This window comes from Pseudorasbora parva, chromosome 1 (genome assembly GCF_024679245.1).
Source record: "Pseudorasbora parva isolate DD20220531a chromosome 1, ASM2467924v1, whole genome shotgun sequence".
Classification (NCBI taxonomy): domain Eukaryota; kingdom Metazoa; phylum Chordata; class Actinopteri; order Cypriniformes; family Gobionidae; genus Pseudorasbora; species Pseudorasbora parva.
The window spans coordinates 43,498,658-43,515,469 of NC_090172.1; the positions used below are offsets into that span (position 1 = coordinate 43,498,658).

General features: G+C 36.6%; 2 protein-coding genes across 4 annotated transcripts in view; one reads left to right on the top strand and one right to left on the bottom strand.

The window, feature by feature from the left end:
- Positions 1-1,155, bottom strand: part of mtmr10 (myotubularin related protein 10) — a 35,452-nt gene extending 34,297 nt beyond the window's left edge. Inside the window, exon 1 of the mRNA XM_067441944.1 lies at positions 631-1,155. Within this exon, the coding sequence (XP_067298045.1) occupies positions 631-687 (57 nt within the window). The 5' untranslated portion in view covers positions 688-1,155. The remainder of the gene's footprint in view (positions 1-630) is intronic.
- A 1,843-nt stretch (positions 1,156-2,998) lies between these two features.
- myo1ea (myosin IEa) overlaps positions 2,999-16,812 on the top strand; it is a 55,692-nt gene continuing 41,878 nt past the window's right edge. For 2 of the 3 annotated variants that reach the window (XM_067441731.1, XM_067441740.1), the window contains exon 1: positions 2,999-3,289. In XM_067441731.1, the coding sequence (XP_067297832.1) occupies positions 3,287-3,289 (3 nt within the window). In that variant the 5' untranslated portion in view covers positions 2,999-3,286. The remainder of the gene's footprint in view (positions 3,290-16,812) is intronic. The other variant, XM_067441749.1, reaches the window with a different exon arrangement.

Below are 16,812 nucleotides of genomic sequence, written 5' to 3' on the forward strand. Positions count from 1 at the left end.
AAAAGATTTGTGACATTGCATTATATTGAATAACAAAGATGTTGTGTCTATTTGTTAAAGGCCAATTTGTGGACACATTCATGTTTTTAGTTCACGAGTTGTTTATAAATTCATGAATTGCTGCCCAGTAAAAACTTAAAAAAACTAACAATATAGTAAGATGTCTCCCCCCGCGTGCTATTGTTATTAATATATTGTAAACAATTCTATATTTTATGGCAAGTTATGAGGTTATTATTAAATAATTCCAGTACATTTCAGACACTTCGCTACTGTTTTGTTTTCGTGCATCGTCCAACACATGCTAAATTGATATCTATATGACAAACATTTAAAAGTAAATCCACATTGTTCTTAAATGAGGCATATTCATATTCACCCATCTTACCCTACATGTCTGAAAACATGGTAGTTCCGTGGTCCTATTAACTAAATAACAAAGTTACCACTGTGAACAGCTGACACCTGAGTACCATCAAACCAAGTGAGACTTAACTACAGTATGAGATTACCAGTCGTCCAGATGTCAAACATATGGTCTGACAGTTTTCTTAACATAATAGTTTAATAAATGAGACTGAAGATTCTGTTTTTAGCTGCTAATCGTTAGCATGCTAGTGTCGCACTCACCTGAAGTGGAGGAAGATAAGACTTAAAAGTAGGCTTCGTTTGTTTACCGGAGAACATAATTTAAACTAGACGATTTGACAAAAATGCGAACTGTAAATCCATAGAAGAGGGTTTTAAAACTCTTAAAATGTAAGCCCAATTGTTTTGGGTTACTTTAGACCTTTAAATCCAGGATTTCTTCAACAGATGATGCGTTTAAACGCATTATTTCCATAGATGCAAAAGCAGTTTCAGTCCCTGGTGTGCAAGCAATAGTATCTCAGTTGGATCAGGTCTGTCCCGTCCCGCTGAAGTCTCTTCGCTAGCGGCTGTCAAAGTCAAACTTTTGCTGCGTTCGTTTGCCACTCTAAACATTCACATCATGTTAAGTCTTCTTGCTTGATTCAACAGTTTGAGCGCGTGTGAGTCCTGTGGTGGTGCTGCAGACGGGTTCAGTCCTATAATTCACCGTCCGTTTTCAGTTCAGCCATGTTTATTAAAGGAGAAACGGGGAGGTGCAGCGTGCGTGAGGCTCTGGACCACAAAAACAGGAGGAGTGAGCTATGGCGAGCCTTGTGGACAATTGGAGCGTTCTGTTTTTAAAACAAATATACATATTGTCAATAATATTACAAACAATCTTTTTTTTTTAACACTTTAACACATTTAACACATTTATTTGTATCAATGTGACCTTTGAGGTGGAATTTAGCCTAAGTTACCTAAAATGTATATTCGAATGCAAATTAGTAGCCTAAATTTTATAATTATTTCAAACTATTTAAATTATTCGAAAACAGCATGGCTATGAAAAGATAGTTTTGACGTGCAGTTTAGCTTGAGTGTATTATTGGACTTTTACCGCCATCTGCTGGAATGATCTGAATCTTGCACGCACGTCTCGGTAAGGCTGTGAGTTTGACGTCTAGCTCCACCTCTGTGGATCTTATCGGTGGAGGGATAGAGTTATGAGTAGGGTTAGAGCAGGGGTGTCCAAACACTGTCCTGCAGAACTTGCCTCAACACACCTGCAAGGAACTTTCTACTATGCCAAGATCTTCATTAGCTAGTTCAGGAGGCGTGCTTATTTAAGGTTGGAACTGAACTTCTCAACTTTTCTGGACAGTGCCCTGCAGGAGCAAGATTGGACACCCCTGGGTTAGAGTGTGGTTGGACGTTCTAGCTCAACCAATTTCGCCCAAATGTAATCTAACGGGAGGGAGCTGGACTTCACGCTCCACCCATGGATGGCTCTGCAGTGAGCAGCCACTCAGTTTTAACTAGTCACGTGACAATAGATTTCTGCTTTACTCAAATACAGTTATAAAATTTTACAAGCCAGTTGTAATAGTAATGATACGGTAAGATTTTTTGTTTTTAAGTCTCATGCTCAATAAGGCTGCATTTATATCATCAATGAGAATATAGCCTAATATTGTGTAGTTTAATTACAAGTTTCTGTTTTCTATTTTTGTATTGTATTTTTGTATGTATTTATAATACATTTTACAATTTACAGCGGCCATTATATCAGGCTTCAGTGTCACATCAGCCTTTAGAAATTATTATACTAATTAGGTCCTCAATTTTTTGTGTTAATTATTATTGTTATCAATGTGAAAATTATGCTACTTTAGCATGTATTTTAAATATACATATTTGTAACATCATAAATGGAAAATAGGAAATGGTTAGGGTGAATTATTTTGTTAAGCCTTTTGTTTTATTGACTCCCGTTAGCCTACCAGATTCTCTTAAAATGTAGTCAAAGTTTCTTTGTATAAAATATGAACTATAAGCTTACATGGTTAGATAGGAAAATATTTTTGTAAAATTTCTATTTTAACATTTCATGCATGTAATGATGAATTGACATACAGTATAAATGTATAGAACTACAACAACAACAACAACAACAATAATACAAGAAGAAGAGGAAGAAGAATATATATATTTCTTTAATAAAATAGAATTGTTCAAAATGATAAAAATGACCTTGTATGAAAAACTTACATTTGAACTAGAAAAATCATCTTAAATCATCTTAATCAAGCTTTCTTACCCGAATTGAGACATAAACATTACTGATAAAGTAAAATGTAAAAACCTGTAAATACATAAATATATATTACAATAACATATACATAATTTTATACATACACACAATAGTAAAAATGTACTTCAGTAATATTGCTATATATTGTATTCTACCAATAGTTTATTAGGACTACGGTGATGTAGTAATTCATTTTACGCAGCCACACTGCGCAGATAGGACACGCTTTAATACACCCGAAATCATCTGGTGGGATTCCCTTCGGAATGACGCGCCGAGTGGCGCTCCTATTGGCCAAAGGCAACGCACGAAATTCTCCATGTATGGGTTGTTTTCCCTTTTTGATTCCGTCAAGCAGCAGACACAAAGTTGAACTTTGTAGAGCAGACGGACTCACTGCAGTAACTACAGTCAGTGCGCTGCGCTCGAGTTTACCGGTGCGGTGTAGCTACACTATTATGGAGCGGCGACACTGGTACTGAGGAGACATTAAACAGCACGAGAGGCCAAAAGAGACAGTGACATCACACCGAGAATTTAAAGAGGTTTATTTTATTTTAATAAACAGTTACAAAACGGATTATAACAGAAGATCGGCTGCGCTGTGATAAACGAATAAAAATGGTGAGTGAACTGTATTTCTCATCCACAGGCGCGTATCACCTACATAATGAATATTGAAACTGTTTTCCAGCATCCTTATCGACAGCTTCTTGTTATTTTTCTCAACGTACGTTTCTATAGTCTTATTATTCCTATCGATGTGACCATTAACTGATTCTTATAGGGTAGCCTACTAATATAGCCTGGTTATAAATACTTACAGTTCAGATAAAACAGACTTCAACTAAACGTTTATTCTTCTTCTTCTACTACTTCTTCTTCTTTTTTTTTTTATTCTACGGGAATTAGCCTACATACATTTGCCTACTATCAGGGATTTGTAAATCTACATGCACCTTTTGCACATTTTAAGATTAGCCTACTTTTTTATGGCCACGTTATTATTATGAACATATCATAAAGGCAGTGGCTGTACTGGACAAACGTTCTCAGCTGGGTGTCATAGCTATTGTTTGCCTTCCATCTCTTGTTCAATTAGAAAGAAACAGTCCCAGCCATTTGAACAGGTTGTATTTATACTGGTCCCAGTGTCTTGTTTCTTTTAATTTTTTAATTTTTATCTTTGATATTTTGGCTCTGTGTGTTTATTCAGGCTTCAGACAGGCTTGAATCACTATTGTGTTTCCACTTTCTCAGATCACTGTGCCGGTTACACACCTGGTAGTTATTGGTTTTCACTCATTATTAACATATTCTTTCATGTCAACCTGGCTTAGGCTTACATAATGGTGGACAACTGCAAGTTACACACATTAGTGTCCATGGTTACAACACTCAGATATTCAGGTAGATGTAGTCGCATGTGAAACTCACTTCCGTGCTTATGCCCATAAGGATGGGTTGGGTTCTGCTTTGAATAAGTGTGTGTGTGTCCACAATGGGACAGTTTCCTCTTGTTTAGGTGGAAACCGACTCCATTTTTCAAAGCTCCTCAAGCAATATTAGGCATATGTTACACTTGATTGTTTTCGGGCTTTGTATGATCCCAGATCCCATGGCAAGATTCTTTTACAGACCCTGCTTGTCTCATATTCAGTGTTCTTTTCATCCTGTCAGCTGGTAAAGAACAGGTACAGATCAGGTGAAAAACAAGTAAATCCAGTTCAGCTGTCTCTTCATCGCACACAGAGACATTCTCTGCAAGCCATGTAGCCGGTAGAACTAGTTCTCCCTTGGGCTTTGCACATATGGGACACTCTCTGCTGCCTCTGGTATTTAGTAGCTATGTATAGCAATATTATAATTCGGTCTTCACAAAACATTTTCAACAAAGAATAAACATACCTGTGGTTGGCTGTGCTCATGGTCACAATATTACAGATACTTATAAGGGGTCCATTAAGATGTGCTGACTGCTTCTATAAATGAGGCCAATGCCAATGTTATTAAATGATTAGTATGTACAAACATTATTCTTTAATGTCATCCTGTCTGTAAATTCATTTCAGATAATGCCAAACTCAGTGTGACCTGCTGTATGCATCACTATATAACTCTAATTAATAGGTGGAGTTTTAAGCTGGTTTTGTTTTAAATGTAGTTTTATGTCAGAGTGTCCTTTGAGTCTACTCATTTTGGTCTTGACAGCTCAAAGGATATGGAATAATTTTCTGAAAACTGAACCAGCAGTTAATGCCTGTTACACAACAGTACCTAATTTTATGATATATACCAGCTGTGCAAGAGCAATTTAGGTTGATTATGTAATATATCACTCAGCTAACAGCTAGAGTATATGCCTGATCTACTGTATTTAGAAACATAATTCATAAAGTTTTGTGTGTAGTATGATGAAGACATTGTTCTCCATATTATCCATGATCAGGCAGAACACACAAGGCTTACAAAAGCAAGATAGAATTGTTCTTCTCTAAAATAAAATTTCTTCGCCAGTGTTTGGTGTATCTAGGTCCAATGTGCTTGCTTGATCTCCATACATCAGAAGCAGGTTTACAGGTTAAGCTGCAGTCGCATGGTAGCTTTGTTCACTTTCTCTGCACTATCTCATCTTGTCCTCTTTCTTTCTCTGCCAGATACTGAATAGTAGGTCAGTATGGCAGCATATGTTTTGCATTAAGAGCTGCAGAGGGGCGGTACATGCTGAGTAACATTCCCCTATTTAAAGCTTCTATGTCACACCGTCACCGAATTGCTGAGGATTCCAGACTCTTTCTGTCGGCAGACCACACAAGAGAAAGGACTTGCAGGATGGATGAAATCTGCGGTAATTATACAGGGCCATCCTTAGGGTGATGCGACCGCACCAGGCCCCACGGTGAAAGGAACCCCCATCCCTCAGACCGGGCCTACCTCACACTGAGCCTTCCCCATGTTAGGGACATTCCTTTCCCCATAAGCCAGTCTTTTCATTTAGAGGGGAGGTATTTTTGTACATTAACATATTCCAGTCATGGCAATGATTTTCCCTCAATATCAGCTGGCCTCTTTGATGCTGTTTTATTGTTGGCTCTGAACTACACTTAACTGAGATTGTTAAAAACATCTAATTCAGAACTCTATTCCCATTAGCTTACATATAAAATATAATATCCATTGATGTGTTTAAGTTAAGACTTATATGGTTTGTTTACTGAACAAGTTGAAAAGGAGGAATGAAAACATAAATTTGACTGAAATAAACCCTTAATTGAAAAATCTCTATAAACCTTTTCTTTGCGATGTGCAACCATATGTGTATTGGCATATTTGCTTGTGGTGACTCTTTGAATGGGTGTTTCTATTGAGTTCAGCCCTGTTAAATACGATGTTAAGTTCCCTTCTTGAGATCATGACCGTAATTTGGTTGAAGCCATCCGCATACATGTTGAAATTGTGATCATTTTCCAGGAGAGATGTTCTCCGTCAGGCCCTGTTTTTAATTAGGGCCCTTGTAATCGTCCTAACTTTCCCCCAAATTAAAGCACCCATATCCACCTACACTACTGTTCAGGATGTGTAAAGTCAGTAAGATTATCTATTTCATTTCTTTTCTTAATTGCTTAAACACCTTGATTCAGCAAGGATGTATGTTTGAATTGATCACATGACAGTTAAGATATTTATAATGGTGCATTTATTGAAAAGTACATTTTCAATGCAAGAAATGTTTCTTGATCTCCAAGTTAACATATTTGAATGTGACACTGAAGATGGAGTAGTATGTTGTATAAATGCAGCCTTAGTGAGCATGAGACTTTTCAAAAACCATTTGATTGGTAATAAGCAGTATAGAGGAGGACAAAAAAATGCCTCATGTAAAAATAACGAGAGAGAACAAGCGCTTGTTTGAACAATATTTTTGGTTTTTATTACTCTTGTGAAATCTGCATGAAAACCTGACTAGACTCTATGCAGAGCAGGCCCAGTTTTCTTAAGGAGTTGATTTTATGCCAGCTGTAAAATGAGATCTTTGTCGCTGTGCTCCTTCAGCTCACGTTCGGCTCCTCTCACCTTGCCTCTCCTGTTTCTTTCAGCTGAATTAGTCTCTTATGTGGCTTCGCTGGTGCTACTGACTTCTGAAAGCAGGTCAAGGGAACGGGTGAAAACATATGATCAAATATTATTCCGTTTTGAGAGTTAAACTGTATACTTGTGTTGTGTGCATCATAAACAGACAGAAGGTGTCCCCCCCAAAAAGACTGTAGTTAATAAATATCCAGTATGCACATTAATGGCTGATGTTTGCTTATGGACAGAACAGCTCATCATTTGTTTAAACAGCAGTGAAATCCATAATGAAAAGGATATTTATCTTCGTTGGATAACGTAGAATTAGTCTTGTACTACCTTTTCTTCTAGATTTATGTAGAAATAGTTGAAAAGAGCTAGTGTTTCAGTGTGTCCTTCTGCTGTATAGTTTCTGTTGAGGTGACCGTGGCTTACTAGGCTGTGTTTACTCACCAAACTCAACTCAGGGCTACAGAAGGACTTGTACTCAAATATTCTCACATGCCTTAGAGGTAAAACCAAGTGAGAACATCACAGACAAGGCCAAACTCTGTTTGTTATCGAAACATTTCAGGGTTGTTGTCTCATATTGACAGTCTCACTCCTGGCATACACATTTAAAAATAAAGGTTCTCTATTGGCACCTGTTTCCTCAATGAAGAACCATTAACATCATCATTAAAAGTGTTTTTTTCTCCAGGGATGCCATAAAAGAACATTTTTTGTTCCACAAAGAACCTTTCAGTGAACAGTTATAAAATAACCCTTTTTTTGGAGTTAAGGACATTGTAATAATCGAAAGAAAGAAAAATCTAAGAAAATGTGGAACTTTTCCATTGTAAAAACATTTTTGAATATTCACACGTTTCACCATGTTTTTGCTTTTCTGACCACTGCAGTTTTTCCTCAAACAGGTCAGTTTTAGCTCAACAGTGACTCTGTTTATCTGCAAAACTCACCGTGACTCTTTAAACCGTGACATATTTGCTCACTGACATGATCAGTCTCCTATTCATGTATTTGCATATGTTTTGTTATTAACGGGGAACTGTGCTGTGAAATTCAGATGAATATATATGAATGTCCTGGCTCAAAGACACAATCTAAGATTGCTGACATAGCTCCAAGAATATTTCACATTTATAACATAACTGCTGTCAAAATATATAGTAGAGTTGTAACTGACGACGCGTTGGTACAGTGACAGTAAAGGAATAATGAGTTTAAAGATGTAAATATAGACTGTAAAAAAGTTTGGCCTTAGTTTTCAAGTCAGTCAAGCCACTTAAATGACTATGACTGGTCATAAGATTTTTTAAAGCTCTATGCTATTGACTATTAGCCTGGATGCCAGCCGAACTTAGCCCCAGGCTAAATGATTATGCGATAGAACATCAGCCAATGGGAGTGCAGACAGTGACATGCTGCCTAATGCAGTTGAATATTGCAAACACTTGCTAGAAACTATCAGATCTTCAGTGTGAACAGGACTTTAATCTGACCCATAATTGTCTCGGTCAACTCAATGTTATTCACAGTGCATGAGGCCAACAATATTCATCCTGTGTCATTTCCCAGAGGAAGTATGATTTACAAAGCTCTTCTTTCAGATGAGGGCCAATCAGCCATGGCCACATAAATCTTTTGCTAATATTATTTTCTAGTTATTAGTTTTAGTTTATTTTCAATTTAATCTATGCAAATAATTGTGGAAGAAATCTTTTGTCAAAGTGGATAAACACTTTCATTGATGTTCAATTGAAAACATTTTTGATGCCTAAAAAAAATCCTTTTTGTTGAGTCTCTTGCTGAGGTTTTAACTCTTTTGTCATTTTCAAAATGAGTCGAGAGATCAGACAACTGAGCATGTGCGGTGTCTGATTCACATGTTTGGAGGAATGTAAATATTTATGCTTTTGATAAACCCCTTAAAGAGCTACGTAAAAGCTAGAGGCATGTGTTTGGGTGACCATTCATTTCAAAAGCTTTTAACTCAATTTGTCGGACCTTCACGACAGCACACTGGCCAGTGTCCAGAGTTGCAGTGTTATACAGAATGAGTAGGTCAGCAAGTGTGGTCAGCTTGTGTCCTTTATAGACAAAATAAGTAATGCCTGCTTATTTTTGCGGTCTAGTGCAAACTTCACATTTCTGTATGCTGAATGCTCAAATTCTGTGATTCTATATTGCCTGTTTTTACACTTGAAAAAAGTGCAAATAAAATAAAATAAAGTAAAAATAAAGAATAAAGTAAAATAAAAATACATTTTTGAGGTTATAATATGCAAATATGTGTTTCAGTACATTATAAATTCAGTTCATGCAAAGTAGCAGAGTCTAGCTGTGGTTATATAGATTTCATCAGAGCAGTCACAAGGTGCTATAGTGACACTATAATGTAAGTTATAAAAATGTATTTGAATATTTTGGTGAAGCCTTTTCTTGGCCAGAACAAATAATATATATATATATATATATATATATATATATATATATATATATATATATATATATATATATATATATATATATATATATATATATACCTGAAACAATTTTTGAAGATGGAATAGCATGTAATGTAATATAATGAAACATGTTAATAACATCCGACTGGACAATTATTAACAGGAATGCAATAGTTTTCATTTAACCTCAGTAATTAAGTCAGTTTAAGCTGTCTGACTATCAGAGTGATAAAGCTGTGCGCTTGGCAGCGGCACTAATGCGAAATCTCAGTTTGCTGTTTCTGATCAGAACCATTACTCAGTTGGGAACTCAGAGATTTCTTCTCGTCACTTGCCAGCTCCCATTTCCCGTTGGCTATGAGTAGGAGCCCCTGATCCGAAACATTCCTCTGCTGGTTCTGTTTACTCTTCCCTGCTTCTGCCATCGAAAGTAGCTCGCGCACACAGGCCTGACCACATGCAGCAAACCATCTCGCTGAGTCTCCCAGCTTATTCCACCCTTTCTATACAACTGCAGTGGACGTTAGAACTGTACTGATATCAGTTTGAATGGATGACGTTGACAAACACCACTGCCATAGACCTGTCCGACTGGCCCTTCCATACCCAGTCTATACGGGAGTGCGTTTAAATGCATTCTTCTCATTTTTATGTAGGTGTGCTCGAGGGTGTTGCTCAGTCAGGGCTCTTGATTCTTAAAGATCAGCTCAAAATAGACAGCAGTGAAATATCTTGAGGTTACTTGGCCTTCGTTGTTGTGTTTAATCAAGTTCCCACACATGCCTGACTTTGATTAATGACCTCATTTCAGACTTCTCATGTGGGCTGGTAATGTGGCCCCTATGTTGTGTTGTATCTCTGTGAATCTGTGGAAAATTTGTTTAGACAGGACAGTTTTATGAGGCAGAAGTTATTTATGCATCGGAGCTCTTGTAGTACAGTAGGCACCATGATTGCAGCTTTTAAAGGGATAGTTCAGCCAATAAAACGAAAACTCTGTCATCACTTACTCACCTTAATGTTGTCCCACAACAGTATGACATTTTATTTCTTCTGTAGAATGTAAAATTCGATATTTTGAAAGTCAACGAGGTTCAAACCCAATTTCACCACAATGAGATTTTTCTAAATATCCTCTTTTATGTTTCACCATAAGAAAGTCACACAGGTTTAGAACCGACACGAGGGTGAGTCAGTGATGATGACAGAACTTTTAGGTGATCTATCCCTTTAAGAGTTTGGCTCTTAAAGCAAATATTGATTCTTGTTGCAGGTTACTTTTGTGTAAAGACAAAACAGGTATGGAAATTCATACTTTTCTTGGTCCGCCTCCTCTGTGAGACACTCCTCTATTTTGAACCAAATGATGAGGTGGCATTTGTTGTGTACACGAAAGCTGCATGAAATGGTAATGCCTTTTGTGTGGAATATCAAACACAGTAAAAGCCTTCCTGATGTACATCAAAGGTATTAAGCACATAACCATAAATCTGCTCCATGATAATAGCCATAGGCTTTTATTTATTTATTGGTGTGCATCTGTGAGTTCTGGGAAGACCTTCTGTCATGTCAAGACAATTAGAGGAGCCGTAAGCCATGACTGCTTCTAAGCAGAATATAAAGGTATTTTATTTATAATATATAGGAGTGAAACAAAATATCATGTCACAATATATAGCAATACAAAAATGCAACAATATGTATTGTTTGTGGATACTGACAATATGTATTGTGTATAGTTTACCCAAAATAAAAAAGGTTTTAGTGTCAGTACTACATTAAACTACTTTAAAGTACTTTACAGATTACAGTAAAAATATGCTTATATTTATTTAAAATATATCTAGTCAGTGAGAGAGTAATCCAAAATAGTTCTGCAAAATCATGAATATTTTTATTATGGTGTCACCATTGTTCTGTGCATTGGGTTGCCAGCACCAAGGCTATTAATTTCCATTCCCAATTTAATATTAAAATGCTAAATTTTAGCATTTTAATCAACAGTACATTTTTTTGTTAACCTTTTTTCCATATGTCTTGGAATATTGCAATAATATCGTATTGTGATATGTATCGAATCGTGACATGATATCGTTACACTCCTAAAAGGTTATGTTTAAAGCATGGCCATATACAGCATTAACAGTTCTCATAGTCAACTGAAATATTTGACAATTCCTCTCACAATGCCTCTAATAACCACAGAGAAAACTAGTTGATTCTCTCTAGTTTTAACAAGAACTGTTAAGAAATATTGAGAGATGCAAATAAGAACATAAGAAAATAAGTACATAAGAAGTCATTGGATTCATTGCATAGTGGTTGCGGCAGGACAGGTGGCCACTGGCCAGTTTGCATGGCTTCAATTTACTTAAAGTAAACAGAATTAGATGACGTATAATCATGTTTACTTTTAGAAGAAATAAATGTAGGCCAGCAGTTGAAAATGGGAAGTGTATTCTGGAAAAACACACCTTGTTAAAGAAACATTTTGTCTAGCTAGAGTACAATCCTAGACCATCCAAAATGTGCACTCACATTCAAGAGAGAAAATTCCCTCTTAATGGATATTATAAATACATAGTCTATACTAAACTCTAATTTCTTATGGTCAGCTTTGACATCTGTGCAGCAGTTTCAGACAAAATTACATGTCAAAGGAAACTTCATAACAGCCTAGTTAGTTCATGATTTTAGCCAAGGTTTATCTTAAAAGAAGTGTGGGATGCTAAGCACAGATATATTTTCGGCAAGTGCATTGAACATGAAAAGGAAATACAATGATTGTAAATATTTAACTGAGCTATAGTGAACTGAATATTGTCATGAGATGAGATGTCTTCCTTGATCCCGAGTTCCCTTGAACCTCTGTCTATATGATGATGCACTGTCACCTTGTCTCATTAGCTGCACTATTAGAATTTCAGCACCGTTTTTAGAACCCTAGTCTAAACATAATCCATCTCTATGTGTACTTCAGGGAAAATGATGGCGTTCCAGACTTCCCCATCAGACAGAATGTTCTACATTCTTTTCCACTGCCTTCAAAAGCAAGCAAAAATAATATGGCTGGGCTGAACTTGGAAACTTTGGCACAGAGTTTCCCGGCGGTAGCCAGACGCTTCAGAGCCACTCCTATCTCGGTTTACACAAACCCTCTGTGTTTGCTGTCTCTGGAGAGACGCTACAGTCAGCTCTGCCTCCATTGCCATTTCTTACCCAGAAATCTCTCTCTGCTCCTCTGGGTGTTTTCTCCCAATCTCTGTTACCCAGACCAACGCCCCTAGAGGTGTTTTACTCCATATGTAATCACTGAGATTAATTACTGCTTGATTATGTAATGCTAGAAAACAAAATCCCTTTTCCAACTCAACAACAGAAATGCATGATGACTTCTTTTGAATATGTAATGTGTTTACATTTATTGCACACCTACAGTATATGATTAATCTAATCGCTGGGCTTGGTACTTTTGTTTGAAAGCTCGCTGGAGTGTTACGGCATTGAGTTTTTTCAGCAGTTGAGACTATTCATGTCCTGAGTGTTTTCAGTATGGATGGGCCTGTTTCTCTTCAGCACATCGCAGTGGTGAATTTACTAGCTTGTTGTGTCTGTGTCCAGGGTTTACTACCACTCAGAATAAAGGTCTACTACCTTGAACATAGTCCAGGCTACAATTATTTCTGTCAGACATGTTCTAGGACCACTTAAGACTGTAAGGGCTGTGTGAAGTGTCTAAAGAAAACACCATTATACACTTATACACTGGGATACTCATCACTATTGATTCCCTTCTGACATTGTTGAAAATCACCATTGGAGTCACATTCAGAGGGCTTAAAAGTCACACTTAAGCTTGAGACATACTCTGCTAGAACAAAGAAATTAGTTTGTTTTCTCGAGGTGGCAAGAACAAGAACAAAGTTCATTCGGTTCCATACCTCACGAGAAAAGCAGGTGCCGAATATTGCCGTTTCTCTGCATTAACCAGCTTAAAATTTCTGGTAACACTTTAATTTAAGGTTCAGTTATTAACTATTAACTAGTTGCTTATTAGCATGCATATGACTAGGATATTGGCTGTTTATTAGTACTTATAAAGCACATATTAATGCTTTATTCTGCATGACCATATTATACATCCCTTAACCCTACCCAATACCTTAACTTAAATGCTACAAAAACTGCCAACTAACTATTAAAAAGCAGTAAATTAGGAGTTTATTGAGGCAAAAGGCATAGGTAATAGGGCATATGTGTTCCCCATACTAAAGGGTTACCAAATTTCTGACCAATCACACAATAGTTCTCGGACACCCACAAGAAAAAAGTTCTGCTCAGGCGATGTGTCGAGAACAAGAACTCCCAAACCGGGGCTGCAAGACCAAAATAATGTCATTTTGTTCTTGCAGCCTTGGAAACGAGACATTTTTTTCTCTGTTCTTGCGGAGTATGTAATGGCCTTTATGCTTTATGTATTTCTTTCATTATCACACCAAAATTCAATTATAATGCATCAGATTGCCAAGAGTTGTCTTTTGAGGAATTGATTGTATTTATTGTACTGGTAATGACCCAGGGGTCAGAAAGGACATGTTTTATGTTGTTAACATGAAGATTATTAATGGAGAATTGAGTTGCAGACTGCAAGACTCGCTAATATTCTTGCAAAATGAAATAAAACATTTTCATAAGGGCAAATTACAGTCAGTGACCGGCTTCATTAATTATTTTTATGTTTTCCTTCAGAAATTCCTTCAGAGTTGGCTGTAAATATTTAAAGGGATAGTTCACCCAAAAATTAAAATTCTGTCATTTTTTACTTTCCCTCATGTCATTCCAAACCCATAATGCTTTGGTTAATCTAAGTAAAACAGAAATTAAGATATTTTTTAAGAAACCTAATAGGTTTCTGTACCTCCATTGACCAAAACCTGTCATAAAGTAAATTGAATCAATATGATGTCTTGTAAGGAGATACAATCACTTTATATGATAAATAGACTTTCATAGTTTCATTAACAATATGTTAATTTTGTGTTTCAAAGATTAACTAATGTATAGGTTTGCAATGACAAGAGTATGGGAGTTTTAAGCTGATTTATCCCTCCCGACGATCAAAAAATGAGTGAGAATCTTGTCCAGGACCTTGGTCGATTACGATGTTCGGTCCAGATTATCCGTATGGGTCCGTTGAACAGCTGAGATGGAGGAACAGCTTGTGTGGAAACAACACAACTGCCTTTAAAATTTGTGTAGTGTATGCATATTTGAGATCTGAGAGAAGAAAATCTGTAAAGATTATATGTGCGTGATGTAAACAGGATTTAAAAGCTCCTGTAGTCTGAGTCCGTCTTAAATGATGACAGATTTTATTTTTTAAGTGAACTATCTCTTTAAGAGACTGATGAAGGTATATCCATATCTGTTATGGAGTCCCAACTTGGTTCACCCTCTTTTAAAATATTTTACCTTAGTCTAAACAAGGTGTTAATCAAGTGTTTGGCAACAATATAACCAGGAAAACAATGTTTTTTTTTTGTTTGTTTTTTTTTTTTTTTTTTTGCTCAGTCGATGCTCTTCGTCAGCTTCCCTTTTGCTTTGTGTTACTGCATAGAGCTTTGTAATGGAGAATTCTGAGTTGAGTCCAAATGGGTTCATGCACCGCTTCTCAAATTATGTGCTTTGTGGTTGGCACTGGCACTTCACATGATTTTATATTTATTTCTTAAAAAATTGTAATTACACTAGAATGTTTCTTTCTTTAGACCAAAGTGACTTAATCAGAAATGTGTATCTGTAATACATTACGTTGAAAAGGATTCCTGAAATAACTCTCAAACTTCATTACGCATTCCTACCTTAATCTGCAATTAGCACTGCCAGGTCAGAGTCGGATTCTCATCCAAACCACAATACTCTGGGCCATATGCTAAATGCATTAAACAAAGAAACAGACTGTTTTGTATATCTTTAACTGCCTTTTGATTATATGCATATTACTTAGTGATTTCAGCTTTCAGTCACTTCAGAGTAAAAGGCTAAACTGATCCCACTTCAGCTCTGCCATCCGTGTATAAATGCAGGTCCTTTGTGTAAAATCCAGATGGTTGTAAGGAGAGGATAGTTGGAGGAGGTAAAAAATTTGCCGCCTTATGGAATCAAACCCAGCCATTTCCTGTGCCTGAGTCTGCGCTGTGCTCCACACTCTCCATATAAGGCAATGGTATTTGCATGAGGGAACGGCCTGCTATGTCACTATGGATCTAAGACTGGTGCTGCTGACGTTTTTCAACTGCTGTAGGATTACAGTGGGGAAATGATGTTACGGTATTTTCTGCCAGGGTTTTTGAAGGAGAACAATGGATTTTTTTCTCCTCTTTTTTATGAATGAAGCATTTTTTTTTCTTTCGGTAAAATTTCTGTAGAATTGTACGCTTTCTAAAACTGCCACACATATAAGTGAAGGGCATATCTTCATCTGCGTTCGTATGTGACGCCAGCGAGACTCAGTAGGAAGCATGATGTTATTGTAGTCTCCCTCATTAGTAGTATATAATATATACTCTCCAGATGTGCCATTCAACCGTATGGAGTCATATTACACTGACTACACAGCTGCTCCATCATCAATTAGTACAATGAATTTCCTAATTTATTATGCAGCCATTTGGATTACTTGCTTGGTCAATTCCACAAAGTGGTACAGTGGCAAAGTGGGATAACACTGGCCATTCAAGTCATGTCAGAAAGATCATATTTACAAGTTGAACGAACATGGATGCTTCTGTGTTTGTAGATAAAGATACATTTGTTGAAATGTATGTTTTGTACAAAATACAATAGTATTTTAAAATTATTTACTATAGAATATTTAACAATTAAGCAAAAACACACTTGATGCACATTCTCTATTCATAATTTTTCTAGTTATACTTTGTAGGTCCCAGGAGGACTTACATATTGTTTTCGGACTCTCATTATCTTATTTCCATATGAAAACAACTTATATTTACGAAGCGGTTATCTTCCCCCGTTTCTAATAGTGAGTGAGCATTAATGTAAAGTAGTTGGGGTTGAAATATTTTATGCTAAGTTATTTTAAATCCTGATTTATGCCTTCCCAGGGAGTTTGGGGTTTTGACCTTGCATGGTACAGATGCGTATCATGTTTGTAATGGTGTAAATAAGGCCTGCTGTTCCTGGGTGAACCACAGCACAAGCATAGTGAACTTTAGCCTCCCTGGTTTCCGGTGTTCCTTTACAAAACTGAACATTTTCATCCCTAAATAAGCCTACTGGGGCCAACTATAGCTCTTTAAATGCAGAGATGCTGTTTTCTTTCTTTTGCTTGACTTTGTGTGGTCTATAACTTTGAGTTTTGGACAGTAGGTGTGGTCCTTCAGAAGGAAGAGAGTGACATTACGTTGATGTGCTTTGTCTAGTCCATTGTAATTGTGTTTTTGATTAATTTTCTGGGGTTAAATTAAGTTAATTGTTTACCAATTAGAATAGTTCAATGCATGAGGGAGATGTAGGAATCATCATGTCACTATATGTCACAATTGAGCAAACAGTAAAAGATCCTGCTAAATCAGTAATGCTATT